The sequence below is a fragment of the Passer montanus genome, unplaced genomic scaffold (genome assembly GCF_014805655.1).
Source record: "Passer montanus isolate IOZ18808 unplaced genomic scaffold, ASM1480565v1 scaffold12, whole genome shotgun sequence".
Lineage (NCBI taxonomy): Eukaryota > Metazoa > Chordata > Aves > Passeriformes > Passeridae > Passer > Passer montanus.
Window position 1 is genome coordinate 7,023,834 of NW_024358722.1, and position 26,887 is coordinate 7,050,720.

The following is a 26,887-nucleotide window of genomic DNA, read 5'->3' on the forward strand; positions in this document are numbered from 1 at the left end:
CACCAGTCTTTAAAGAGCAGGAGGTTATTTTTCCTTTGTTGCAAAGACTGGTTCAGGCACGTCTGACTGGGATGTGACATTTCCTGAGGGATGTGGTTAAAGACAAAGTAAACGCTGGTGCTTTGGTGACTCCACAAAAATCTGATCGCCTGAGCCTGCCATGGATGAGAGCATCTGGGAAGCAGCAATGCTTCTCATCTCTTCCCTTGGGAAGTTAATGGGACTGCTAAATATCAGGAACTGCTAAATATCTGGACCTCACATGAAGCAGGAATATACTACATGTATTTGAACATTCTGGTGCAGAAAGAAGTGGAGGTATGAATCAATTATTAAAAATTAGATAAAATATATAATAAATTATTAAAATTTATTAAATTATTCTTAATGACCTTTCAGGAGTATTGTGTCAGAATTATCACTGACATGCAAGGGAAGAAGCGATTCTTTATTAAAGGTGGAGCTCCCAAACCAACTGGAGTGCCTCCTAGCAAAAATGAGGGGCAAAAAGGCTTACTTTCTACCCATTTAAACAGAAAGGGAGTATTAAAAGTCTGTGTGATACAGAGAGGGTACCAGGCAATGTACCAGCATTAGGTACCAGCAAAGATGAGTGGTCTCCTCAGAGGAATCTTGCACAATGAAATTCTCCAGCTTTTGCTGGGGCTCAGTTGCCGGCCTCCAGTTGAGCTCCTGCTTGAGAGGGGACATGGAAGCCTTCCCCATCCCTCCCTCCCTCCCTCCCTGCCCCACACCAGCGTTTTGTCCCTCTCCGTATCAAGAGAAAGATGGGGAAAAAGCTAGAGCCAGTCTTTTATTCACTTCAGTTTTCAATTTTTAAGATTCTATGAGCAGCTGAAGGACTTAAATCTGTTATTGCCACATAGGAATCTTGTTCTGCCTGATTCATGCTGAGTACACTCATAAACCAAAGCAGCCACATTTATGAAGAAATGTTCTTCAAAAACCTCATCCTTCATCTCATTTGAGTATGAAACTAAGGGATGGACTTTTTAAGCAGGTCCTCTTGAAACCAGCCCAAAAGATTAATGTGTAAATGCACAGATGCTCTGGAAGCTCTTCAATGGAGACATTTTATTTCCAAATAACCACAGCAGTAACTGCTCATAACAAAAAAGATGATTAATGTCATTGTGGCCAAAGTAATGTAAGTCCCTAAACTTGACAGCATAGTATTTGCATATTACCTCGATGTCAGAGTTTCTCACACTACCTTTATTTATTTTTACTGGATGAAGCACAAGAAAAGCATGATGCTTGCTTAAATCTCCACAAATCCAAACATCTGAAGCTACATTGCTCCATTTTCCTGGCTCTGTTCCTCTCTGAAGGCACACTGCTTGCATGCTCACTCTCGTTTTTCCCATGAACTACAGGGTGCAGGCCAAAATACCCTTTGCAACTGGTAACTCCTAGGCACACTGGGTTCCAGTTAATATAACAACTGGACATTTCATAATGCTTGAAGCATCTGTGGCATGAATAAAATCAGCAGGAAATATAAGGAGCATTTTTTGTTTTCCACTGGGTCAATTTTATTAAATTCGGTGGAAATATCATACAATGACAAAAGAAGTTAATTTACATGGAAAACTGATCCTGACACCCGTGACAACAGCATCAGAGTGGCATACAGGACGTGCTTGGATGTGCAAAGGCTGAGCAGCCCTCTGTGCACTGGCTCAGCAAGGTTCTTGTGTCATCATGGGTTGCTACAGGGTGGTGCAGCATTGCATCCCCATCAGAGGTTTAAGCCACTGACTGGCATGTGTTTCTGTGGGAAAACGAGCTGGATCTTTCAGAATCCAGTCATTTGGGAGCCTGCCCTGGTTTGCTGGAGCTGAAGGCACAAGCCAGTTCATTAGAAGCAGAGTTGGAGGACCCATCTTGGCAACTGCTGGGTCAGTGGTTGCCCCCCTCCTGCCAGCATCACTGACTGATGGACGATTCAGCTTTCCATTTCTGGGAAAACAACCTTCTGTCTGATCATGCACTGATATCCTGCAGCACTGAACAACAACTCACCAGCAAGGAAACCGTCCCTCGGAGCCAGGCTTAGGGAGCAGTCTGAGGGTCACTGACCCAGCACAAGTGACGGGTGCTGGAGAACAAGACCCGCTGGGCTGGTGGCAGCAGCCACCCTGCAGGTGGCAGGCGCCAGGGCAGCGCTGACAGGCGCCCAGATGGGTGCCACAGCTGTCCCTTTGGGCACAAAGCAGCTCCCCTTAGCCAAATAAGGAGGGAGAGACGTCTCAGCTCCACATGCCCATTGCATAATTGTCAAATATGCCTGTAATACAATTGAGTCAGAGGGAATTATTGCTGCAGCACAGTTGCTTTGGGAAGCCTTCCTCTTGTAGGCTGAACTGCAACTATCAAATCTCTGTTGGTTTGTCTGAAAGAAGATCATGGCAGTGATGTCTTTTCACTAAAAAGAATTGTTTCCCTCTTTGCTGTCATTAAAAAGAAATACCAACTAGCCAAACTCATTCTTTACCAAGTCTCCCTGAAAATGGAACATTTTTTGGACAAAATAACTGTAATTCAAACTGCAGCAGCCAGTGCTGTGCCTGCTTTGGTACGCAGCCAGTGAATTTTCAAGTAAACACCCTCCAGGACTGTTCTCCATTTGGATTTATTAGTCATTACCAAGAAAAGATAATTAGCACTTCTGAAGCATTGTGCTAATCAGCAGCACGAAGTGTTTCCAATAGAAACGGCCGGGGTCCTTGCGTGGCGCAGGATCCGCGCTCCGCGGTACTCCCTGTACGGAATGAGCACACGGTGGGCAGACCTCAGCTGGGGGAATGCTCACAACCAACTGCTCCAGGGGCGCTAATGACACTGTACACGGGGCAAGGCAGGGAGGGGAGCTGTTCCCTGGCCTGCTGGGCTTCTCCTTCTGTTATCCTGCAGGCAGAGTCACTTTTGTTACAATGTGCAATCCTCCTTGTTGGTCAAAGGCAACGGCACACACCACTCCTTTACTGCACAACAGGAAAATAGAAGGTAATTATTTTTTCTTTTTGCATGCACTCTGCCAAAAAATGGAAAAGAACCTTGTGGTAGAACAAGAGGACCGTGATACTTTAGGCAATGATGTGGGCTTTTTACCTTCCTCTTTCAAAACTAATGAATGAGAAAACTCTGTTAAGACTCAAGTCAGTGCTAAAACTTGCAGGATTGGTTCTCCAAAGTTTTTGTTCCCCAAACTTCCATTACTTATGATCTGTAATAATCATATGAGAGATGGGATGTAAATCTTCTGTTCGTAAATCTCAAACCCTGAGCATTAAGCATGCCAGGCTTCCCTGCCACGCCTATTACTGAGCTCAGGGAAGTAAGTCTATCAGATTTATCAACGTTGCTATCTGAATAAATACTACAATACACAGGCTTGTCTGAAGCAGTTGTCTTTCTTTTCTGTATCTGTTAGTGTGAACAAAATCCATGCTGAATGAGAGAGGTAGCATGTAAGTTTGGGAAGACGTCTGTTTGCTGAGCATGATTAACAAATATAGATGGAGGATTTACCCCCAAAGCACTTGTAAGTCTGCAACAACCACTCTCTTTCCTGCATTGTACAGAGCATTTCAAGCCAATACAATACCCTTCCAGCCAAGAGATACTTTGCATCCTCTGGGAAGAATGCAGGAAATCTCGGGATTGAGTCCAGCATGTATGCAAAGTACTTTGCCTGTGGGAGCTGCGGTGTGGTGAGCTGGTAGAGTACCAAAAACCTCTGATTCCTGCTGATGGTGGCCTTTACTCAGGCACATCTTCCCTGCCACACATGGAGCAGAGGCTCTTAGGACTGAGACTCCAATGCCAGCAACACTCATTAATACACACAAGATGGGACCACCCTGGCAACATCTGACTTGTTGATGCACTCAAAGTATTCATTAATGTTTGCCCCTCTTCCAGGAAGATGAGTGCTGTGGCAAGTCTGATTATCATCAGGATGCTGTTTGCCTGATTGCAACAAAGGTGATGGGCTGGTGGCTGTTTACAAGCTACGTGTGCACAAGCAAATGGATCTGTGAGTGTTTGCTTTTCAGCTGCTGCTGGGAAACAGGCACCCTCCTGCCAGGTCACAGAGCAGCTACGTTACAGACCTCTTAAAGCTGCTCCTTGGTGGCAGAGGTGGATGCGCAGCTTGCACTCAAATAGCTGCCCAGTACACAGAAGTTGCTATGGCAGTGCTTTGCAAATATACATCGCACAACGGAGCGGCGACGCGCGGCCACACGGGCTCTTGTTTTGTGTCTCACACAGAGGGCTCGCTCCCACCCTGGGAACTGTGGAGCACAACAAACACCAGAATATAATATCTATCTCTATATATATATCTCTGCTTAAGTCTATTGTCAGATTGCATCTGACTGTGAAACTGGGCTTAAAACACCTGTGTCACAATTTACATATTATGTCAACAACAGCATCTCTTCCCCTCCCCTTCCCTCTCTCCCCCCCGCAGTGCAGTGAGACTTCATAGCATCCTGCGCAGCAAAACGTGTCTTGGCTGCATCTTTTTGTCTTCATGAAACTCCTTTAATTCTGGTACTTTAACACCTACTCCTTCCTCTGCTGCTGGTGCTATTGCAAACAAGGAATGCAGCATGGGAACACCGTCTCCTAGGAAACCTGCCCCTGGCCTAAGAAAGTCCTTTTGGGTGCCTGCGTGGCACTGGAAAGCCAGAGGACTCATGGGCTGAGCACCGTTCACGGCTGGGCTGCTTTCACCTGGAGTAAAATCAGCCTACATCAGATCTGGAATCCCTCAGTGAACAGATAAATAAGCTGGGCTACTGCATCTGTATCATTTAAGGGGGAAAACTAAAAATATTGGCCTGGAGTGCACCAGGCTGCTGTGAGGAACCTGAGAGCAGTGTGCTTCCCTCGGTGCAGGCATCTTGAGGGAAGGCTGGGCGGGAGTTCTCCCAGGCTGTGGGCCGGGAGCAGCACAAGGGCCCAGTTCTTCATTAGCCTGCAGATTTCCAAATAACTGTAAACAACACTGACTTCAAGTCTGCTGCCAGAGCCTCAGGCTCTGTAAGAAACAACCCCATCTTATTTATTGCCTGAGGATATTATTATTTCCAGAGTGAACTAGTAGTGGATCACAATACTGGACAGAATTATAGTACAAAGTGTGCTTTAGTGCAAACTTACTTATGAAATAGTCGCAAATCTTTGGACAAAAATGGGCGCAAAGGCCATTTTTTTTTTCTTCTTTTTTTTTTTTTTGTAGAAAAGTGCAGCAAATTGCTGCATCACTCCACCTCACTGCCAAGGCCCTGGGAAGGCCACACAGAGCTAAGGAGCAGCTTAGCAGGGGCTGTGTCCCCTCCCTGGCTGTGCCAGCCATGGGGAGGCCATGTGGATCAGAATACATCTGATAGGAGATGCAAAATGATGCCACTGAAGGCTCAACTCCGTACCTCTACTGTGAAATTTCTATGGACAATTGAAATATTTAGTTTTAAGGAAGAAGCAGTTCATATATACCCATATTGCCTTCAGCACACTTTCCCTTAAAAGACCACTGCCTTCTTTTGCACCATCAAAAGATGGAGATGAAAATGTTTTGTGCCAGGAATGGTAATGCAGTAGAGCACAGAGTTCAGTAACTATACACTGGTAAACACTATATTCCTCACTAAACTGATGCAATAGGTGATTAATAAGAATGAAGCTCAGAGCTTATAATTAGTTACTTCATGTAAGGCCTTTTAATAAATATGTAAGTGGAGATATTTATGTGTTTTTAATAACAGTTCAAGTGTGAACTGATTTGGTCTTTGGTCTTACTGCTTTTGTTAATTATACTGCAATAGCAGCTTTATTTTTAAAAAAGTATTTTTAATTTAAAACGAAAATTTAATTTTAAATTGGTCTAGGCAAGTGCTACACTAAATATAGTGAGCATATACAGCATAGAAAAGCAAGGCAGGAAAAAGGGTTATCAAAATAGATTAAATAATTTTGTAAACAGCATATATTTTATGTCTATTTGGTGCAATTGTCATTCTTGTCCTGTGAGATTTGTGGGGAGACAGCCACATACTTAAACACAACTTGCTCAAGTTAGTTGGTGAATTTACTCCTATTTAGAGCATTTCTGGGCTTTAATTCAGGGCTTGGGGGTTTTATTTTCAATGAACACTGAAAGGTGCAAGTGCTTTGAACAGATGTACCCTAGCATGATCTTTCCACAGTCACCTTGAACCAGCACTTTGAAATAAGCCTTGCTATTAACTTGAACAGGAGGTTAGCCAGGCACCTGTGAAGAAAAAGGCATTCTCTGTTCCTGCCTGTTGCAAATTCTTCTTCAGTTTGGCTTGTCTAAGCTAAGCCTGTAGACCTGAGCCCCATCCTGGAATTACATAGCCCAGTTCCAGGTTACAATGGCACTTTTCTGTTGGGCTTCTTTGTTGATCTGCTTGGTTTTGGTGTCTGTCCAGGCAATGAAAGTGCTTAGCTGCAGGGAGAAGCCTCAGAGCTCCCTGGGTATGACGGTGAATGGAATGACAGGACTGCTGGATTCAAGGTCCAGGGCAGTAAGGAAACATTCGATGGCTGCTTCGTTTTTCCCCTGAGCTTGTAAGACCTCTCCAAGGCTGTTCCAGGCAATGTGGCTGGTGGTCTGGATCCGGATGGCATCTCTGAGGACTTTCTGGGCCAGTTCCCTCCGCCCAAGTCTGTTCAGCACCAGGCCCTGCCAACAAACAAGTGAGGAGCAGTTAACAACAGCGCTGAAGAGAGGAAGAACTGGAGGACCCCAAGCTCCCATCAAGCTGCCCTATGAGTGCAGGCACAGGAGTCCTATGGAGGGGGCATCTCCACCTATTTCTGAAGAATGAAAGTGATCAGTTGTTAAGTTGTGATTTTTGATAGTGATGTCCACTTTAAAGAGTAATTGCGAAAATAATTTTTTAAAAAGCAGATTCAGATTCAGCTCTGCAAGTGCTCCTGCTGTGTGTTACTGGGAGAACATTTACTGGTGCTATACAGAAGAAGGGTTACAGGCCCTTTAACCATCCCTCTCTCCCTGCCCAGAAAATATACACAGGTTTGACTACAGCCAGTATCTGAATTCATTCCCGCACATCTGCAACTCCCAGCTGAGGCTGAAGTAAAGTCTCTCATCCCTACATCCTGACCACACTGAGATCTTTCTTCTCAACAAGCAGGGGGCAGAGGGATGTGGTCTCCTCCGAGCCTTCTATGGGCAGGCTGTATGCAACAGCATGGGATGTAACAGCTCTGTCCTCCTGCACTTCAATGTAGATCCTAATGCAGCGTGGGGGAGGAGAAGGATGGAGGAACCTTGTTTAAAAAGCTGTCCTTAGGGTAAGAAAAGACACAAGTGGGTGTAACCATCTGGAAGGAATGGGAGGGGGAGGATGAAAGAAGTGTTAGGAAGAACATGCTTTCCTGTAGGGCTTTCATGGATGTGTCTGAACCCACAAAGCACCTAATGAGCCAGGCTCCCTGCTAATTACACAGCAGTCAACCACACTGAGCCCAGATGGTCACATGGGCTTTGCAGGCCACAACACATCCGTGGCAGTTCTCTGCTTCCTGCTGAAGGTGCACACACCAGGATGAACCTTCCACCAGCTTCATCCAGGTGTGGCCTCTGGAAGAAGCAGCCAGCACTGTCATGTCACCTGCCAAGCTCCACATGGCCTCTGCCCACATTCACCCATGGAAATGCTGGCAAGTGAGATGACTGCCTGACTTCATGCTTCTCCTGGGACAACGTAGTAGGTGGATGCATATATATAAGGAAAAGCATTACCTTAATTTTTAATCTAATTGTCTTTAGTGCATATGAAAAGGTGTAAGACACCTGAAATCTCCAACAATTAGAACCCAAGTAAATTTCTGATGAAAGAATGGTAATGCTTTTAGAAATAGAGATGATTTTTCCTCTGGTTTGTTTAGTTTGCTTTCACAAAAGTACCATTAAATACAGCGTGCATCAGCATCCTTAAGGCCAGTGATAGTACTAATACCTGCAGAAACACATTAATTTGCCTGAGAGAAATATTAAGAAACAGCTATTTAATCAAATATTGGCAGTGCTATGAAAAACTTCACTGCCTCCTTCTTGCCCATAACCTTGACCTGAATAATCAAGCCAGTATCAAATCTGATCATTTAGAGATGGAGTGGGGGTGGTTTTCCTTTAGGTTCCTCTCTATGCAGGAAAATGACAAGGCAAGAGGGTGCAATCTTACAATCCCCTTGTGAGCAGGCATGGGTGGCACAGAGGTTCCCTGGTGGGAGAGGCTGGTTCCCCTGGAGGTAGCTGCCTGGAGATGACTGCAGGCACGTAATGGCAGACTGGAAGGAATTTGTGCAATTATAATTTGAGTCACCCGCTTGACAGGGATAATGAGGCATAGAAAGGGCAAGAAGTGTGGCCATAGCAAATCTGCTGCTGAGCCAAGAATAGACAGGAGCTATCTCAGCTCAAGTTTGTCCTCGACCACAAACCCACTCTTGCTAAGATCTCTTCCTGTTGTGCTGACCAAGCAGAGCCGATTGTGCTCTCTGGTGGCGGGGGAGCCAGCGCTGTCCTCACCCTGACACTAAGCAGCATCCAGCCTCTCAGTGCTCTCAGAGGGCTGCTGGCCCTGGAGGCACAGGGGCCAGCGAGCCCGAGCAGCTGCTGCCTGTCATCCCTCTCCAACGAGGAGGGGAATTCCCTGCCCGGCTGACATCTCGCGCCTCTCAACAATGCTGCAGTGAAATCCACCTCATCGTAAACTGCTCGTGCAGCACAGCTCCCTTGCGTGCCCTTGCTGGTCAAGAAGCACAGCCTGGTGTGGCTTCCCTGCCGTGGCTGCCCAGCGTTTGCTGTGCCTGTGCTGGAGGCCCAGGAGGAGCACTGAGCTCTGCACACCCAGCTGCTGCGCCCACCGGGGCCGGATGCCCACCAGGAAGCGCAGCTCACCTAGAACTTCCCTCCTTGGTATTCAGGGCTTTCAGCCAGGGGAAGGCCTCCTGTTGATGCTGCAATATACCGCACATGTGAAAAACTGCTATGTTTTTGGAAGAAACATTTGTTAAAGGACTTTGAGATTTTCACCTTCTCCTTGCTTGCATGCACAACTGCTGGTGCCAAATGCTGCCCAGGCCCATGGCCCTTCCCAGGCAAGCCACCATCCTGCTTCCCCCTTGTGATGAAGAACAGCCCCATGCCCTCTTCCTGCACGCATGCCTGGATTTCCAGGCAGTGTGGGCACATGACCCTGGGCTCCAGGCCTCAGCCCAAGTGGAGCCTGGGGTTTGGCCAGCCCAGGTCTGCCAACACTCCCCAGCCCTGCACAGACCTAGTCCTTTGCCCAGAGTGAGCTGTGACAGATGGTGTCAGCCTTTTAGCAAGGCTTAACTGAAGCGGCACAAATATGCTGCTGATGTTTAAAGGACAGGTTGAACATCGTTAATTCTGTGTGCAGGAGAGTTTCTGGTTTTGCATTTCCTCTCTCCCCTCCTCCCCACACTGCTCCTTGCAAACCACAAGCATTTTGAGAGCTGGAGGCTGAGCAAACCTCAAAGCCTCAGGAAGATGCAGCACTGAGCACTTGAGTTTTTGTTTCTCTGAGGTATTTGCACTTGAGAGCTTCTCCTTGCTACTGAATTTCTCATTTCCCCATGGAGTCTGGCTTGCTATAAACAATGCCTGCATGTTGTTGCTATGTAGGTCCAGCTGGAATCTGCCTACAGTGCAAAAGAAAAAAATTATATCTAAATTCAGAAAGCCACCCACTGACAGGCAATTTGCATTTTTATCTGGAAGATTTTTTTTAAAATGATTTTTCTAATGAAAGTTCAGCTCCTGAGTTTCTATGGAAACTCATCTGCTTGGTGTGCATGCATAATTTCATAAAGTCAGATCTCAGGAAGAGGAGCAATTAGTATAAATACAAGCAGGAATGTGATTAAGGGTTTCATCCTCTTATTCCTGAAGATGGAGGGTGGGACTAGGTTTTGTTGTATTTCCTCAGTTTCTATTTGTCTTTTTGCCAAAACAATGCAGAAACTGGTGTACAAGGTAGCCTGACTCCTCTGCCACCTCCTGGCTAGCACTGGCACTTCTTGTTTTGCCCAGTGATTTTCCTCCCACAGCTGACAAGTACCTCTAAGTATGGCCCTCTCTGTCAGTGGTGTTGGTACTGAGTCAGACTCTAAGGAGCAATGAGGACAGGCTTATTTTTAAAACTCAAGTGTATTATAAATAGTAAAAAAATCCCAAACCAACTCAAAAGGTGAGTGGGAATCATTTTTCCTTCAAACTGCTGTGGGCAGCCCAGCCCCTTGTCAGCCACACACAGGCATTTCATGTCCTGCTTGCACCAACCCCTGCACAGTGCTGGGCTGTGAATTCACTCACTCACTCACTCACTCACTCACTCGAGAAGGTCTGAGGGTACCCTCCACAAATGAATTTGATTTCTTGTTGAGGTCCGAAGAGGTACCTTGGCTCTTGCAAGCAGAGGCAGAGTGCAGAGGGCAGAGCACAAGCCAGACAGTGAAAGAAGAGCTGAGAGCTCTGCAGAGGCTCAGCTGAGGTGAAGGGCTCGGCACAGCGAGGCCGGACAGTCCAGCAGGGTACGAAGGCTGAGGGGACAGCGAATCTGGTCTGCTGATTTAGTGTGCCTTATGTTGACAGCTGGACTCCTGAATTGATGGTTTTTAATTTCAGGGAACAGAGGGTGCCTATGGGAAGCTTTTTCAAAAGTATTTTTGACCTCGTCTGCATGCAAAACAAACAAAACCTAAACCACTTCTATGGTGACACTGGACTGGACTCCCTTGCCTTCAGTGATGTGATACTTAGTAACTGATACTTGAGCGAGGCTATTTTTGTTTTAGAATAGGAGAGCCATATTTCAATTTAAGTTAGATGAGAAAAAAAGTGACTTATTTTCAATTTTCACTAATAAAGAAAGCGAACATAAGCCACACTTGATGTCTCACTTTTGGAAGGTCATGAAATTTCTACCTGTGTCTTTATTTCCTTAAGAGTTTGACAAAACCTCTTTAAATGTTAGCTCTTAAAGTCCCCAGAAAATAGTGCAGGAAAGACATTATGGAAGACTGCAAAATAATCCTCACGTACAAGCTGGAGTTTATTTTTAGTAATGAAAATCAAAACTTCCTTTGCAAATGTTTAGATCAAACACCTGATGAGCTGCAGGGACTTGTCTCCTTCCAAATAGGTGGCATGGATTAGCTTGTTCTTTCCTTTAGGGCTTGTATTGGAAAGAGATGTCCAGAAAAACACTTCGTTTCACTTCTGGAAGGTTGCTTTTTGTTGCATTTGCAAGGTCATCTCATTTTTGGAGAATCTGTATAGGTGGACTAGACTCTCTCCTTTACAAATGCATTTTAATAATCACATTAAATGCAAATTCTCACTGTCTCTTTGCATAAGACTCTAATTCCAAAGCAAGGTTGTCTCTGATGCTTGTCTCTATTTAGCACAGCATTTCTGCCTATTATTGTCTGAATACCCCAAGAAGTTTCCAGAATTAATCAGACTTTGATGCTGGGTTTCCTTAAGTGCATTATTTAATTAATTTCAAGGTAAATGCAGTATCCTTACTGTTTACTCCAATCTGTAATGTGGACATGTCACTTGTGGTTAGGAGGAGGGTAATCAGCAGCTGGCAAAAGCAGGGCATGCTGCAGAAAAGTGATCGTTCAGAAGTGTGCTTATTCAGCAGAACCCTACAAAAAGCCTTTCAAGATGCATTTGGCATTTGGTGATAACAGTCTCATGTAACAGAAAAATCCGCACTGCTACAGGGCAACACACTCTTCTGTAATTATTTAGCAATCAGAATAAGTTGTAAGCAAAATCTGTTGCTTTAACCATGAAATATCAGTGTCCTTTTAGAAAATGGCGAAGATTAACCCTGGAAATCCTAGGTCTCCTAGAATAAAGAAAAACATATTGCTCTGTGATTCTTTCCCTCTACATTCACAACCTTTACATCTCTGAAGAGCCAGGATTTTTTTTTTTAGCTGTGAGCAGTGAAGTCAGTTTTTGTTGTGCTGTCACTTAGTCACACAGTAGCAGCGTGGGGATAGCTGATCACCCATTTTGCTGATTCAGTCCAGGTTATGGTGAACCTGAGCTATACATTTGAGCTCTGTTTTCTGAAAAGACACTGTAGGAGTACAGGGAGCAATCAGGGTCCTCTCACTGAACTGAGTTAGAGACCACATCTTAATTTGTTGCCCTAACAAAGGATGACTGGGATTCACTTCTGGGAGAAAGCCTGTCTTTCAGTGTTTCTGCTGCCTCCTTTGTTGAGAGCAGCTTTTCCTCCTCTTCCTTCCCCCCCCCCATCTCCTCTGCTCAAGCTGCTGCATCCCCTGTCAGTCAGTGATGCTGAAGTGCTGCATTTGGTAAAGCAGAGGAGGGGAAGGAGAAGGGAGGAGAGGGAAGGCAGGCAGGGCCACCGCAAAACACAGAATGTGGAAAGGAGAAAGGAAGGAACAGGACTGGTGGGGGGAACTGGCAAGTGCGGGGAAAAGCAAAAAACCTGAGACTGCATCATGATTTGTAGCACTTGTGCACTGCCTGTGGGTTTTAACTCAGTAGGCTCAGCCTGGAGACTTCAGCTCCAGTACTGCAGGCACCAAAAGGCAGCCCAGCCTTTGCTGTTTAAACTTCACTGCAGCCTCTTTGTGTGCCACAGAGGAGTGTGAGGGAAGGGAAGAAACGAGACTGCAAGGAGGTACCAGGAGAGACACACTACCTGAGTGTGAAAACAGTGACGACTAAAGCCCACCGGAGAGCTGGGCACATGGATATCATCAATCACAGGGAGAGCTTGCAGGGAGAGAAGAAAAAGCAGAAGAAAGACCAAAAGTGGTGAAGTCCCGAAGAGAGGGACATCCTCCCCCTTAGCTTGCCACTGTGTTTTCCAAGGCAGTGAGCAATTGCAAAGGCAGCACCTGGCTCAGGCCCCTTGTGAGGCCAAGGCACCCCCTGCCCCACAGAAGGGAAGCACTGAGCCATGCTTCACACTGCCCTCTGCCCAAGCTTGCTGTCTCTATTGAGTTCATCAAATGTTAGCAGGGATGTTTCTACTGTGTTTGAAGCTTAAATGTGATAAAACATTTATTGACATAAAAAGCAAACCCTAAGGCAGCATTTCAAACCAGGAGGCTCTGATCTCTTCACAGGGAGGCTCATACAAGCCTAGGGAGAATGAAGAGTTTTTCTGCCTTGTTGGATTGTCGTCACTTAAGCTTCATGCAAAGCAGAATCATCTGCTGCATGCTGAATATTCTCTAGACAGTTCTTCCTTTGCTGAGACCTACATGGAGATGAAGCAGGAAGCAAGGAAACCTAACAGGATGCCTCAGCCACGTATCTGAGAGTAACTAAATCCAGTATTTGTTTCACAGTCTCTTTTCCTAGGGAAGGAAAGGTTTCTCCCAGCCCTGATCTTAGCAGTTGTCACAGTAATGTTGCTATAGAGAACACAGGTGATTCAACTATGACTCAGGTCGTGGTGTCGTCTGTAAAAATATGCACCAAATAAAGTCCCAAACTAATCATAAATAACAATTTAGAACACATAATTTATAACATAAGGTCCCAATTCTGCACTGTATCAGATTCCCTGGCAGAAAGCCTTGTTGAAATTAGTGAGATTCAGCCAAATATATCCAAGTATTTCAAAATCTGTGCAGAATTGAAACTGATAACCATCAGCAAAGAGAGAAAAGGCATGTAACACACATGCAGGATGTTGAAGAGTGGCAGGTGACCTGCTGGCTAAAGCACTAGACTAGAAAGCAGTAGCTGTGCTCCATCGGCTGCTAATACATTTCGCACTGAATAATTTGTCATTACTCAGGAACAATTCCGACAGCAGGGACAGAGTCAAGGGACAAGATTTGAGAAACAGAAGTCCTGGGTTTAAGTGCTCTCAGGCTAAGGAGGCTTGAGAACTTGCCTCTCTTGTGCCCAGGGAGTACATGCTGACTTCCAGCCAATGTTTTTAAGAGGGTAGGGCTGCTGTTAGGTGCCCCCATGGCCCCAGGGGGGTAAAAACTCTGCCTTTATTTTGATAGTAAGCAGGTGCCTATGCTTTGTTGCACCTAACAAGATGTTGCTGCAGATAGCTGGGGAATGTCTAGGCTTAAGAATTGGACACCCAGTTAATCTGAGTGTCCACAGTGTGCTATGGCTGAGGAATAGGGAACTTCTGCTTTCTTAGGTATCCCTCCAGTGCCAGTGCTGGATCTTTCCCCAGTTTTTAATGCACTGCTTTGCAACAAAGGAGGGGCTGATGTACACATTTCCCAAGCATGTTTTACTCCCCTCTGCATACAGAGTACATCTTGTCTGAATATATGATCATGAACAGGTTCTCACAGGCAACAGCTTTAGCTCTGCTGAGGGTCTCTGAGCCCCAGTCCCACAGAACTTATGGCCAGAGCAAGTATTGCATTTGGTATGGCACTGAGGAGGGGCACGGTGCAGCAAAGACACGCTGACAGAAGCACACAGCATGCCAATGTAGATTACAGCAGATGTCTCCTGAAAGGAGAGCTGAGGTATTTAAAATATCTTAATTTGCTTAGTTTTCCACTACTGGCAGTCTCTGGGAAAGCATGTGATTAATGACATCCTGCACACAACTACCCAACTACAGCCGGAGCCTGTGTGTGCAGCATCGCAGCTGAGCGCTAAGCTTAGCCGAGCTGCTGGGAAACACAGCGAGCTGGGCAGGAACACACTGCTGTGGTCCAGCCAGTGCCTCCAGATTCTGCTCCAGTGCCTCTGATCCCCCAAGGAGTATGTGCCCTTATCGTCTCTCAACACAGAATCTCTCCTAAATCACAAACCTCCATGTACAAAGAGATTTTGCCGAATTACAGTTTGCATTTTCTGTTACATGCTCGAAAGAGAATTAATGAAGACACTCCTTGAGAAAGTAAAGACTTGATAAATACTGCACGTAACCTTAGTGTAAATGGAAGCTCCAGCACCACCAGAGAGCTGTGATGTTTTCATGTTTCCCATTTGTTTGGCAAGAAGGGACTTCTGCTTCCTTCTTTTGACTGTGGCCAGCTCGGTGTGTATCAGCACAGCTTGCTGAAAACCTGGAAGTCTTGCTAATTCCCACGCTCCTGTTTGTGCAGCTGTGTCTTATGTACCAGGAGGCAGCACACTCTGCTATTGTGCTGCACACTATTTTATTTACTGTATTACCACAGTCTGTGACTCGCTCCTGTCCTGCGATAACAAGAAGCCTAAATAGCACAGAATTTAAATTAATTATAACTGGTTTCCTTGTTTATGAAAAATAGTTTTTGAAGGTTCAAGTATAAAGGGAATAGTCATTCCACCCCTTCTCCCTTTTGACAGTTCCCTGAGCACTCTCTGAAAGACCACTTATGAGTTCACCTGCAGACCAACCTGACTACTACAATTTGTAGGCTTTCATTTGATCTTGGAGCAAAGCACAACAGGAGGACAATACTGCTTACGTTATCTCGAGGCCTGTGTATAGGAAACCATAACTAAAGCTAGTAATTATCTGGAAGATCAGGTTGGAGCTCAGTGGAGAAGCATCTCCTGCATGTTAAGATCAGGCCAAGGATAACATCTTTAGACCTGGATGCAAGTTTTATTCTGCAGAGATGACTGAACCACCCCAGGATCTCAATGGGATTAAGAAATGTACTGGGTTCATCTCTCATAAAGTGTTACACACACTTTGGAGAAGAGATCAGAGAAGAGCTGGGAAGTCCTGTCTTGCAGGATTTTACTGTGGTTTCTAAAGTTATATAAACAGAGCCTGAAAGTGATAATGAGCACCTCAGGGACATGGAGAATAACTTACCATAACAGAGAAAAGCAAGTGATTGGCACAGATAAACAAGAGCTGCAGATTCCCTGGAAACGGGGATAATCCACCTCTGAGAAGCAGAGCACCGGCCCTCCCGCTAATGGACTGAAATCTCTGCGCTGCGCACTGGATCAGATTTGCTCTTGCAGCGACCCCAAATGCCCCAGCAGGCCCTGCCCTGCGCTGGTACAGGAACTGCAGTTCTCCCACGAGAGGAAATGGCCACTCCGAGCGTCTAAGCGATGGCTTCGGTGTCAGGGAGTCACTTGTCACCTCGTCTGTGACAGCTTCACTGTCTCCTCTGCATGGAGGAAGGAAGCCTGGAACTGCAGAGGAAGAGAACGGGCAACAAACCAGCAAAAGGGCTCTGTCAGCTCCTGAGTGGTGCTCAGGAGCGCTGATCCTGCCGCACTGCCAGGGATTTGCTCCGATGGCTGGGCTGCAGAAGCTGCCAGCTAACTAATGGATTTGCTGGGAGGATGGCAGTGGGGGAGGGCGGTTTCTGCAGCAAACAGAAACGAGGAGAACAAAGTGTTTGCAATTCCTTGGACAGTGAGTGAGCTGACACACAAACTTATTAACGTGAACACGCAAAATGCTCATTTCTCCTCTGGGAGCCAGTCACTAGAAGCAAAGCCAAGTTCTCTCCCTCAAGCTCAGCTGCTTCAACACAAAAATTTGAGTTAAGAGGCTGCTCTAAGGATTGCTTGTCCCCAAGGAGAGCTTAGAGCAGTTATTTTGGGATATCTGAAGCACAGGAACATTCCTGGGATTCTGCAATAAGCTTCAGAGTTGGGAAAACAGAATTTGCTAACCAGCCATGGCTTGGAAGGAGACTACCAATCACCTCCAAAAGCCAAATGTTGCTCTACTGTTGTCCTTCTTGGTGGAGATGCAAAAGGTATGTGCTGGACAGGCATCATACCCATCAGATGAGTTTCTCTTTGGGTCAGATTAGAATTAGTTTTGGTGGCTCTCTCCAGCCCAGCCCATAACCCACCTGTGTGATTTTGCAGGGTACTGCTGGTGCACTGACAGACAGAAGGCAGCTGTCCCGATTTCCCTCTGCATGGCTGGGGATGCTTCCTGCCACCACAGCCTTACATACAACGAGCTGCAATCACCTGCTGGGGAATTCCAGTGGAGAGCACCATCCCACAGGAGACTGTGCTGATGGTCCACCAGCAAGTGCTGCGCTGCTGATGTGCCATTTTTGGAAGGAGGTGTAACTAGCTATGTCACCCCGCAGAGCAGGCTGAAAATAGGATTGCACTCACTGTGCCATGTGGCTCAGTGGTATGTCAGGACATGTATTTTTAGGAAATTCCTCCTTTGGGCAGAAAGGGTGAAGAGCTTGGCCTGGTTTGCAGGCTGCTGGCTTTGCCCAGATCTTTTATTCTAGAGTGTGGGAGCATGTCACTCACCAGTCAGTCTGTGGAGGCTCCTAGAGCCTGGATACAGTGCTAGTCCTGGTTACCTGCTGATCAGGGTGGCTGTGAAAGGGTAAAAGATGACTGATCTGGGGCTGTGCTTTTCTTTGTTTTAATGCATGCATGCTTGCTGTCTCTTTGCTACTGCTTTCAGAGAGGGAACTGACCTCCAACAGAGCAGGGACAAAGGAAAAAGTAAGGAAGATCAATGTCTTGGGAAGACTATGGTCCCTGAGGAGGAACAATAAAAATGTACCTTTCAGAATGAATGTGTGAGTGGAATAAGGAGCTCAGAGAAGATATCTCATGCAGAGAAGAAAAAACAGAGAGAGAGAGAGAGAGAAGCAGATGGTAAGTAGGGAATTTGCCTCTGTGAGGTACTTTCCGGGTGCAGCATAATGAAAAAATGCAGTACACCTCCAGGCCAGCCAGTTACTGATGCACAGTCAGTGCTGTGAAAAGGACAAGGCAAGGCAGGGCTGGGCTCAGAGTCAGTGTCTGACAGACACTTGCTGGCATCCTCTTTTACCCAGAACATCATTCCTATCAGGCAGCATGTGTTCAGCTCCAGCATCTGGGTTATGATTTTTTGGCAGCTGCACAAAATCTCTGCTATTAAATCCCACCTGCCAGTCTCATGTCTGCTCCCAGAGACCTTTGCCTGCTAGCAAATGTTTCAAAATCACACTGCCAGGCACAGCACATCATTCTACAATCCCACCTCAGGCAAAAACCCTCATGCAAGGTCTCCTTTTAACTTCTGTGGGTTGCAGAAGGGAAAGGCTAGAGGACAGGCCTTTAGATAACAGGCAGAAATATTCATTTAGGTCATGGCTTGCACTGGATTCCTTTCAGCACTAATGTGAAACAGCTATTTACCCCCTGAATTATCTGAATAATACTATTTTGTCTGTGACATTCTAAGAAGCTTTCTTTTGAGACATGTTCTGTGATGCAGCTGCGCAGAGAGAATTTGTGAACTTTGTTCTCTGGAATCTGTTCATGTGAAGTTGTTCTTCCCCTCTTTAAAATTCTTCCCTTCCCTTCTCTTGCTTCTTAGTCCCAGATGAGCAATACTACCAGTATGATGTGTGCATACTCTATGTTGCTCCACTGTTCAAACAGTTCCTTAGTAAACAAAATGCAGAAATACAGCTTGCTCATTTATCTTGGGTAAGAGATCTTCTCACAGAAATAACTGCAATTTTTAATTCTGCACAGGGAGAAAGGGCCTAAACTTCCACATAAATCATATGCTGTTATATTTCACAATCTGATTTTCCCTGGCATGAGCCTAGGCAATGAGGCTGTGCTTCTGGTGCAAAGGACAACATCTCCTGGAGATGAAATCAGCTACTTGATTATGGTATCTCTAAAATTGCAAACAAAAGAGACAATCAGTGCTTTTTGATGTGGACATCTGTCAGTAGAGAAACAACTGCTAATTGTCATGTAATAAGCACACCAGACACTTCCATAGCAGTGATCTTTCTGGAAGTCAAGCATGAAAAAAATGTTACTCATCCAAGCACCAAGCATATTTCATCTGAATCTGGCTGCATTTCTGCAACTGTTTAAAACTCCAAAGTGATACAATGCTTTTTTATAGACAGATACCCGAGATCAAAATACTTAGCCAAAATAAAGCAATCAGTAATGGTTTTTGTTGGCATGTGGTTAAGCTATCTAGCTTTATATTCTAATATTTGCATTTTAGTTTTAGAAGCAATGTAGGTGTAGTGAGAAGAGGTGCTGGTATCTCACATAAATACAAGCACGTGGGATTTGTAGAGAATTGGTTCAGCTGCAGAACTATTCAGCTGCACTTCATTCAGAGGAGTCCTTGCTCCCACAGAAGCACTGTAGGAGCTGTCAGTTTGGCAGCTACATGGCTCTACATGAGCTCTGAGCAATGTTAAAGCAGCACAATGCTGTCTAAAAGCCATGTGCGGGGAGGAATAGCTAATTCTCTTTGTGTGAAAGGACTGACTGTAGACAGCCTGCCAACTATAGAATCCACACACGTCATTTCCTAAAGCATCTGCACGCCTCCCTTGCAGGCATGGGCTCATCAGTCCATCACTTAATTGAAGAGAATGGAAAAAATAGTTGAACCCTCTCCAGGAACAGGTAAGGAGACATCTTCTAATGACTGAACCAGGTTTGAACCCACCAAGAACTTCTTTGGAGTATCTCTTGTTTAGATGGCACCCAAGCTGCCTGCACTACAGACCAGCTATTCTGGTGGTTACATAGTTTGGCACTAGTCTAATGATGGATACTGTATTTGGAATAAACTTTCTTGAGAGCTGCCAGAGAACTGCTTGATCATCAGTTAAGTGGGTAATACCAATCTCTCATGATTTTCAGCAAACCAGTAAAAAAAACTCGACTGCCTAAACAGAAGCTGCAATCACACATAAGATACGTTTTAGCACTGCCCAGAGTCCTAAGCAAGAAAAACAAAATAACAAACACCATGAAATCTTTTTTACCAGTACAGAGTGAACAGAATGCTTACAGAGCAATAAAACCTCCAGCACAGTATCCATTCTCTAGTCTAGCACAGCCATTTCATTTTAATGAGTTTGGTTTGCTTTTGTCCCAGGAGTAATGGCCATGGGTATATTAAATGAACCAGCCTTCATCTTTGAGGTACCCAGGGAAGCAGCAATGTGGAAAAGACCCATGGTGTCTGGGGAGCACAGGAGACAGAAAATGAGGATAGGGGCATCTTCATTTGCTGTTGTGTCAAAGGCTCAACAAAACACAGACTCCAGCAGCAGCAGCCCCTGATGGGGATGATGTACTTGTAAAACATTTACATTTTCAGCAGGATGTTTCTAATTAAATTCAATTGGTTTGCACACCTGCTGGGAGTGACTGCTCTGCACCTCATCTCCTGCTTCTACTTGAGCACAGAGGATGCAACTGCTGAGGCTACCACACAGCACTGTGTTCCTTTTGTGCAGACAGTAATTGAGAAAATGGATGGCAACTGCCTGCTTTGTGTTTGCTACCGTTCTAGGAAGTGCTTTATTTATTTTTTTTCTTTTTTCCTCCAGAGCATCAGAGGTTTTACAGCCCTTTTGCAAGAGTGGGCGACTGACAGGGCTTTGTGCAGCTTCCTGACTGTAGGATATGAGGATTGATGCTGATATTAAACTCCTCAGGTCCAAGGAAGGTACCTGTACAGATCCTGACTACAATCAGATCACAAGGCAAAGGATGGTATTGAAGCATACCATGATCTGTAGTGCAAGACAGAACAGCCAGCTGTCACTAAACTCTTCTTAACCTGTTTTATGAGCACAGCCTGACTCAAACATTTTAAGAAAGGGTTTTATTGATACTGTGTTATATTGTCTGAGGCATTTATGGTTTTGCCCAGAAAGGTCTGAGACAACCAAGCCTTCAGAGAAAGCTGCTATAACAGTGTGGATAGTCAGCAGGACTTCTGGCTTATCACTGCTGTCCTAGGCTCCCTTTCTGCATGTTTAGGGAGCCAGCAGTTGTCAGTGAGATGTAAGTCATACCTCAAAAGAATACTTGAATGTAATGGCCCTGTTGTATTGCGGCATTGCCCTGCTGTGAAATGAGAAAAATGCATTTACTGTGCTGAGGCAGCAGGTCAGCATCCCAAATGTTCTCCCCTCCAACAAGCTCACTGGGTCAGAATAATTCTGTTTTGGATTGTACAGGACAGTCTCCTGGGTAACACGCTTCACAGCAATGCTTGGGGGGAACACGCCCTTGAATGCAAGGCAGTCAATGAGATTTATAATTACTGTGTTTTATAACCTCGTTCATTCAGGCAGGGAAGGATACTGCTGAAGAGAGCTCAAACAAGAGAAACCATCAATCTGCAGCTACGTAAATAACTGATGGCAAAAGGCACTCTTTTGTCCACTGTGCTGTCCAGAGTCACACAAAAAATGCACACGTTAGTTTTAAACTCAGGTGGCTGTAGGATGTGGAACTCTGACTTCCGCTACCCTCTCCCAGAGAAGGGGATGTAAAATCCACTCTGTATCACTGAAATCTAACTGCATTAAGCAAGGTCTTGGCTCAAGGCCAGGTCCCAGCTGTCCCTGCAGTGATAATGACCACTCTCCCCCAGGATGCTGGGCACAGGCAGAATCCAGCTGCATTTTCACACATGTAAATTGTCTGAAACATGGTGGCGTTAATGCTTCTGAGATGGCAGACCGAACCTATAGATCATCAACAGCAAGCCCCATACAGATTGTATTTATTTTTGGAAAAGCCTGGAGGTAAAAAAAAAATAAAAATCTCCTGGTACAGTTTATCTGATGCTTTGTTTTTGAGTGTCCTTGATGCATAACAGCATGCTATCATCTCTAAAGATTAAAAACAATCCCTTCTTATTGCTCTGCTGGGTATTTTCAAAGAAATTCATGCACAGATGAAAACAAATAAAAACAATGCCCAGTGGCTCTGAAGAGATCCTGGGCCTCCAGTTTCAAGTAGTCTGGAGACAATTTTAAACATACACAGACCTACTAAATCCTTAGCTACAGCTCCAGTGAGGACATGCAGGCAAAACTTCAGTAGCTTTAACAGGGTGAGGCTGGTTGAAGATTTTCGACATCATCTCCATTTTGTGATTTTTAGGGTATAGCTTAACCAAGATCCAGAGTTTATCACATCCAACATTGGATTTTCATTTTTTCTTAAACTGGAGCTTCAAGTTAAATAACAACACTTTTGTTCAGGCTTGGTTTAAAATTGGCAAAAATTCAGAGTAACCAGGTTGGTTTTCAGGATGTTAAAAGTCTGGAGTTTTTGATGGACTATGGCAAGGGTGGAGAAAGTCACCCTCTTAATATCAGTGCAGGACTGGGGCCCAAAATGACTGAATTAAATGCAGTGTAAACTGAGAGGGCCTCAGGCACTGATGAAGGAACAGTTCAGCTCGCTTCACTTAACATGTCTTTTGCTTTTACCCACTTGGCTTCATTGTTCTGAGGATCTGGCCCAGTACAAAAATGAAATCCCACCCCCCAGCTCCTGTTCTGCTTCCAGCTTTTGCTGCTGGCTATCTCTGATGGACAGTTGCAGAATTTCTTATGGAGAAATCTATGTGACACTGCTGCACTTAGAAAAGTCTGAAAATAGGCTTTTTTCTTTAGTCCTGCTTCTGCACTGACCTTGCTCAGAGTGGAAAGCACTTTGCCAGGGTATACTTGACAGTTTAGTTTTTAATGGCTGGGTGAAATCATTCACAAGATCACCATGAAGCAAAATAACTCCAGATGGAACTAGTGTAAGATGCTTGGGCCAAACACATGAAGTTGAGTACACGAATATTGATTTAGGGGTGTTTGTGGTGTGGAGGATAACAGAGATAAAGCTGAACATAAAACCATGCTCTCCTGATGATAAGCAGCCTGACAATGCAGTGTATCACAATACACTGAAAGGAGGACACAGCAGGTCATGTTCAGATTATACCCACTGCAGACTTTCATTGCATTTTTAGAAAATCCCTCATTTATTTCTAAATTAAACTTACACCTGCTATGCACTGCCTACCTTCTTTACTGCAGTTGAAATTCCTTTGCTTTTAAGTCTGTATGCTGTCTGGGTGTTGAAACCCCCCTCATGTTTTTGGACAGTAATATAAAAAATCTCCCCATGGCCCTCCCTCACCCTCTTTAAGGCATTGGACTGCTTGTTTAGCTGTGTTTGTTAACCTTGGCCATCCCCTATGCTTTGCTGTGAGGCCACTGCTGCTGACCATACTGCTGTTAGTTGGCTATTTGTGGTGTAAAAGCACTACCAACAGCATTTTAGATGTGATAGTACAGCACTGCAGAGAGACAGGCACTTTCAAGGCTTCTTTACCTCTTCTACTTTGCATGGGAATTACCGGAAGCACAGTGGCTTTGGTTTGGGAGAGTTAGTTTTATCTTGTCCCTGGTTTACCTCTTGAAGTTTTCCCAGCATACTGGGAGAGCTGTGGAAGCATCAGATTCTAGTGTTGCACTCAGTAAGGGACTGCAATGTTCAAGCAAGGCTATTTAGGCTTGTCAAAGCTCTATGCAGCAGTCCTAGTCACCTGGGGAAGGGGGTGGCATCCACACCCACAGCTGTCCTGTCCTTGAGAAAAACATCTCAGGCCCAGGTTAGTGTTAAAGGTATGATACAGACTTTTATTTCTTGCCCCAAGCACTGGGATATTCTGCCACAGGTACCTAAAAGTCATCATAATTCCTTTTAATTTGAAAGGTTTCACTTTTCACCATCTATGGTATCTGAGCAAAGGAAGTCTCTCTTAAAGGGAGCTCTCTTCTAATAGGAGATGGGGAGAAGCAGTCCTGGTTCTTCTCAAACTGTGACAGGCTCTATGACCACTGAGATGGAAAAAGTTTGCAGATTGTCTAGTTCAAAGTATGCAAAAATAGCAGGGCTGCAATTCCAACAAGGCTGCTCTTCTGTCCCTGTTTGATGACAGCTTGTGAGAGTGAAAATGAGTAGTGCAAGACTAATGAGACTTAATTGATTGTAGAATTTTAGTTGTGTAAATTTGATTTGAAAGGACTTGTGCTACATGTATATATCATGACTAGTCATTGCTGCCTGCACTGGCACTACATTATGTGAACATTCTTATTCCAGAGACTAGCTGCATTGATAAAATCACTTAGTGCAGCTGACCAAGCTAAATATAAATACATGAAAAATAGGCTGTCTTTTGGCTCAAGGATCTCACATATACACCATTTTTACTTTGTGATGCTGCTATTTTCGATGCTTCTATTTTGTATTTTCTGGCTTGGGAAAGCTAATTTCAAACAATGGGTTACTTGCAAACCACTTCCTTTGATTGTTCTTCCTTCACTATTCAAAGTAAGAGATAAGTTAAAATTATATATGCTTCAAGTTAGTCTGACTTGCTGTGTCAGCCAGCAAATAATATATCGTATAGAATTTTTCAGAGAACACAAAACCTATGAGCTAAGAAACTTTTCTAATCACTGGTGACTATGATGAGGTTAAAAAAATAATTTAAAGTTGAAGAAATGTGAAATTAACACCTATCTCAAATACTTCACAATCATTTATCATTAGTGGAAAGCAGTCCTGAGCTTTCAAGGTTGCCTGATAAACACATTTGTTGTATTCCAGGAACAGCAAGGAATACTAAGGTGAGGGTTTCTGCTCCTGAAGCCCAGAATTCTCCAGGGCTTCTGTGTTTTACTGGTCTCTCTCTACATTTATTTACTCTTCTTGCTCTCAAGGCAAGATGGTTTTCAGGCAAACAAGATACCAAATGGTCCATGAACCTAGTGCCGACAATACTGCAGGCAATTTTGCTCTTAATGTGCATGAAATATGTGTGGAATCTCTTACTCTCACTGAAGTCACTGGAGAACTGGTATCTGCTTGTACTGCAGAAGCCTGTCCTGAACTATCCTCGCATAAATAATCCCAGTTCAGAAAAGATTTAAATGCTGTGGGGTCTGCTTGTGTGTTAGCAAAGCTATAAGCTCTCCTACAACATCAAGCTTTGAGCCTCACAATGCAGTGAGGGATTATACAGGACTGTAGAAATGCTTCACTGTGGCATTTGTTTAATGTGACCTAGCTTCATTTGTCTGTATTAGTCACTCCTGTGCTCTGCTGAGCTGCAAGTGACAGCCTCAATGACAAAACACCTCTGCTGGCCAATCTGCCACAAAAAATTACTATAAAAAGTAATTATATGAAGTACAGTGACATCTTCAGAAGCTCAATATATTTTGCTAGATGCAGGGGAATAATACTGCTCTCAATCCCATTAGAAGTGCCAAACCTGCTCACCATTAGCTGCTTTGGGAAACACTGGCCAGGGGAGTATTTACATAAGGATGAAGCTAATCTTTCTCCAGGTTTAAAAATCTGTCACAATCTCAGAGCAGCTTGAGAATTTATTTTAGATGCAATTCATAGTTTGTCCTTCACTACCAATTTGGTTTAGCCAGGGTGGTATGTTATGCCAAATGTGCTGAACAAGGGCTGTACTTGGCTTTGCAAGGCAAGAGAGGCAGTGGGGGGGACTGGTACATTAGGGAGGGGTTTGACTACCTTGAGTTGAATGATGGTGATGATTGGGTTGAGTGTTTAGGGTTAGAGTCAGGAGAAAGGCCAGCATGGCAGATATCCTGGTGGGAGTCTGTTATGGACCACGCAATCAGGATGAAGAGGCAGACAGAATATTCTATAAGCAATTGGAAGATTAAGTCTTACAATCACTAGCCATCATTCTTGTGGAGGCCTTCAACTTACCAGATGTCCACTGGAAATACAACACAGCAGACAGGAAGCAGTCCAGGAGTTCCTGCAGTAGGATTCCTGGGGTTATTCAGGCTGGAGAAAAGGAGGCTCAGATAAGGCCTTATCACTCTCAACAACTACCTGAAAGAAGGATGCAGCCAGGTGTCTCTTCTCCTGAGTAACAAGTGATAGGACTAGAGAAGTGGCATCAAGTTGTGCCAGGGCAGGTTTGGGTCAGATACTAGGAAGAAAATCTTCAATGAAAGAGTTGCCAAGCATTGGAAGAGGCTGCCCAGAGAAGCAGTGGAGTCACCATCCCTGGATATATTTAAAGCCTTATCACTCTCAACAACTACCTGAAAGAAGGATGCAGCCAGGTGTCTCTTCTCCTGAGTAACAAGTGATAGGACTAGAGAAGTGGCATCAAGTTGTGCCAGGGCAGGTTTGGGTCAGATATTAGGAAGAAATTCTTCAATGAAAGGGTTGCCAAACATTGGAAGAGGCTGCCCAGAGAAGCAGTGGAGTCACCATCCCTGGATATATTTAAACGATGTGTGGATGTAGCACTCAGGGTCAGGGTTTAGGGGTGGACTTGGCAGTGCTGGGGTAACAGCAGGACACAGTGTTATCAGAACTCTTTTCCAACCTAAACGATTCCATGGTTCAGCTGTATTCTGCCTCTTCAGTGCTGGTTCATGTCATGTTTAATGCAGGACACAGACAGACTTGGCAGGTTGTGGAGAAGGACAGGGACTGTTGCTTGTAACACAAAGAGAGACAGAGACCACAAGAATAAGTTTACCACTGAACAGCAACAGCACGTGCTGTGCTACAATATGGAAGAGCAGCTTCTCCTGACCCTCAGGGTTAACAGGCCCAGACACATGGGAGCCAATGCAAGGATGGCAGTCTCCCAGTGTCTCTCAGTATTTGGGTTACACAGTGAGGTTTTGGTAGTGTGGGGGCTTAAAGGGGTGGCAAAGGTCAACTCACCACACTCCATTTCAGGTGCCCAGCACTGCCCTCACTCAGCCTCCCACTCCAATCACTTCAAGATCACTAACTGCTTACAAACAAAGCTTCACTCTTCCAACAACCGAGACTCCTGCCTAAACTGGCTATTTCTGCAAGGAAAGTCTCTGGAATCTGGCTCATACTTTCTTACTTTGCACTATACTGGGGCACAGCCCACTTCCCAAACAGCCTTGGGGTCCTGTCCCCTTTTCAAAGCACCAGACCCCAGCCACTCAAGTGTTCTCA

The 26,887-nt window shown here is 44.9% G+C and overlaps 1 protein-coding gene across 4 annotated transcripts in view; it reads right to left on the reverse strand.

Annotated features, from left to right (window-relative positions):
* Positions 1 to 5,243: 5,243 nt before the first annotated feature.
* Positions 5,244 to 26,887, reverse strand: part of TTC7A (tetratricopeptide repeat domain 7A) — a 240,570-nt gene continuing 218,926 nt past the window's right edge. For all 4 annotated transcript variants that reach the window (XM_039697785.1, XM_039697786.1, XM_039697788.1 and 1 more), the window contains one exon: positions 5,244 to 6,742. In XM_039697785.1, the coding sequence (XP_039553719.1) occupies positions 6,521 to 6,742 (222 nt within the window). In that variant the 3' untranslated portion in view covers positions 5,244 to 6,520. The remainder of the gene's footprint in view (positions 6,743 to 26,887) is intronic.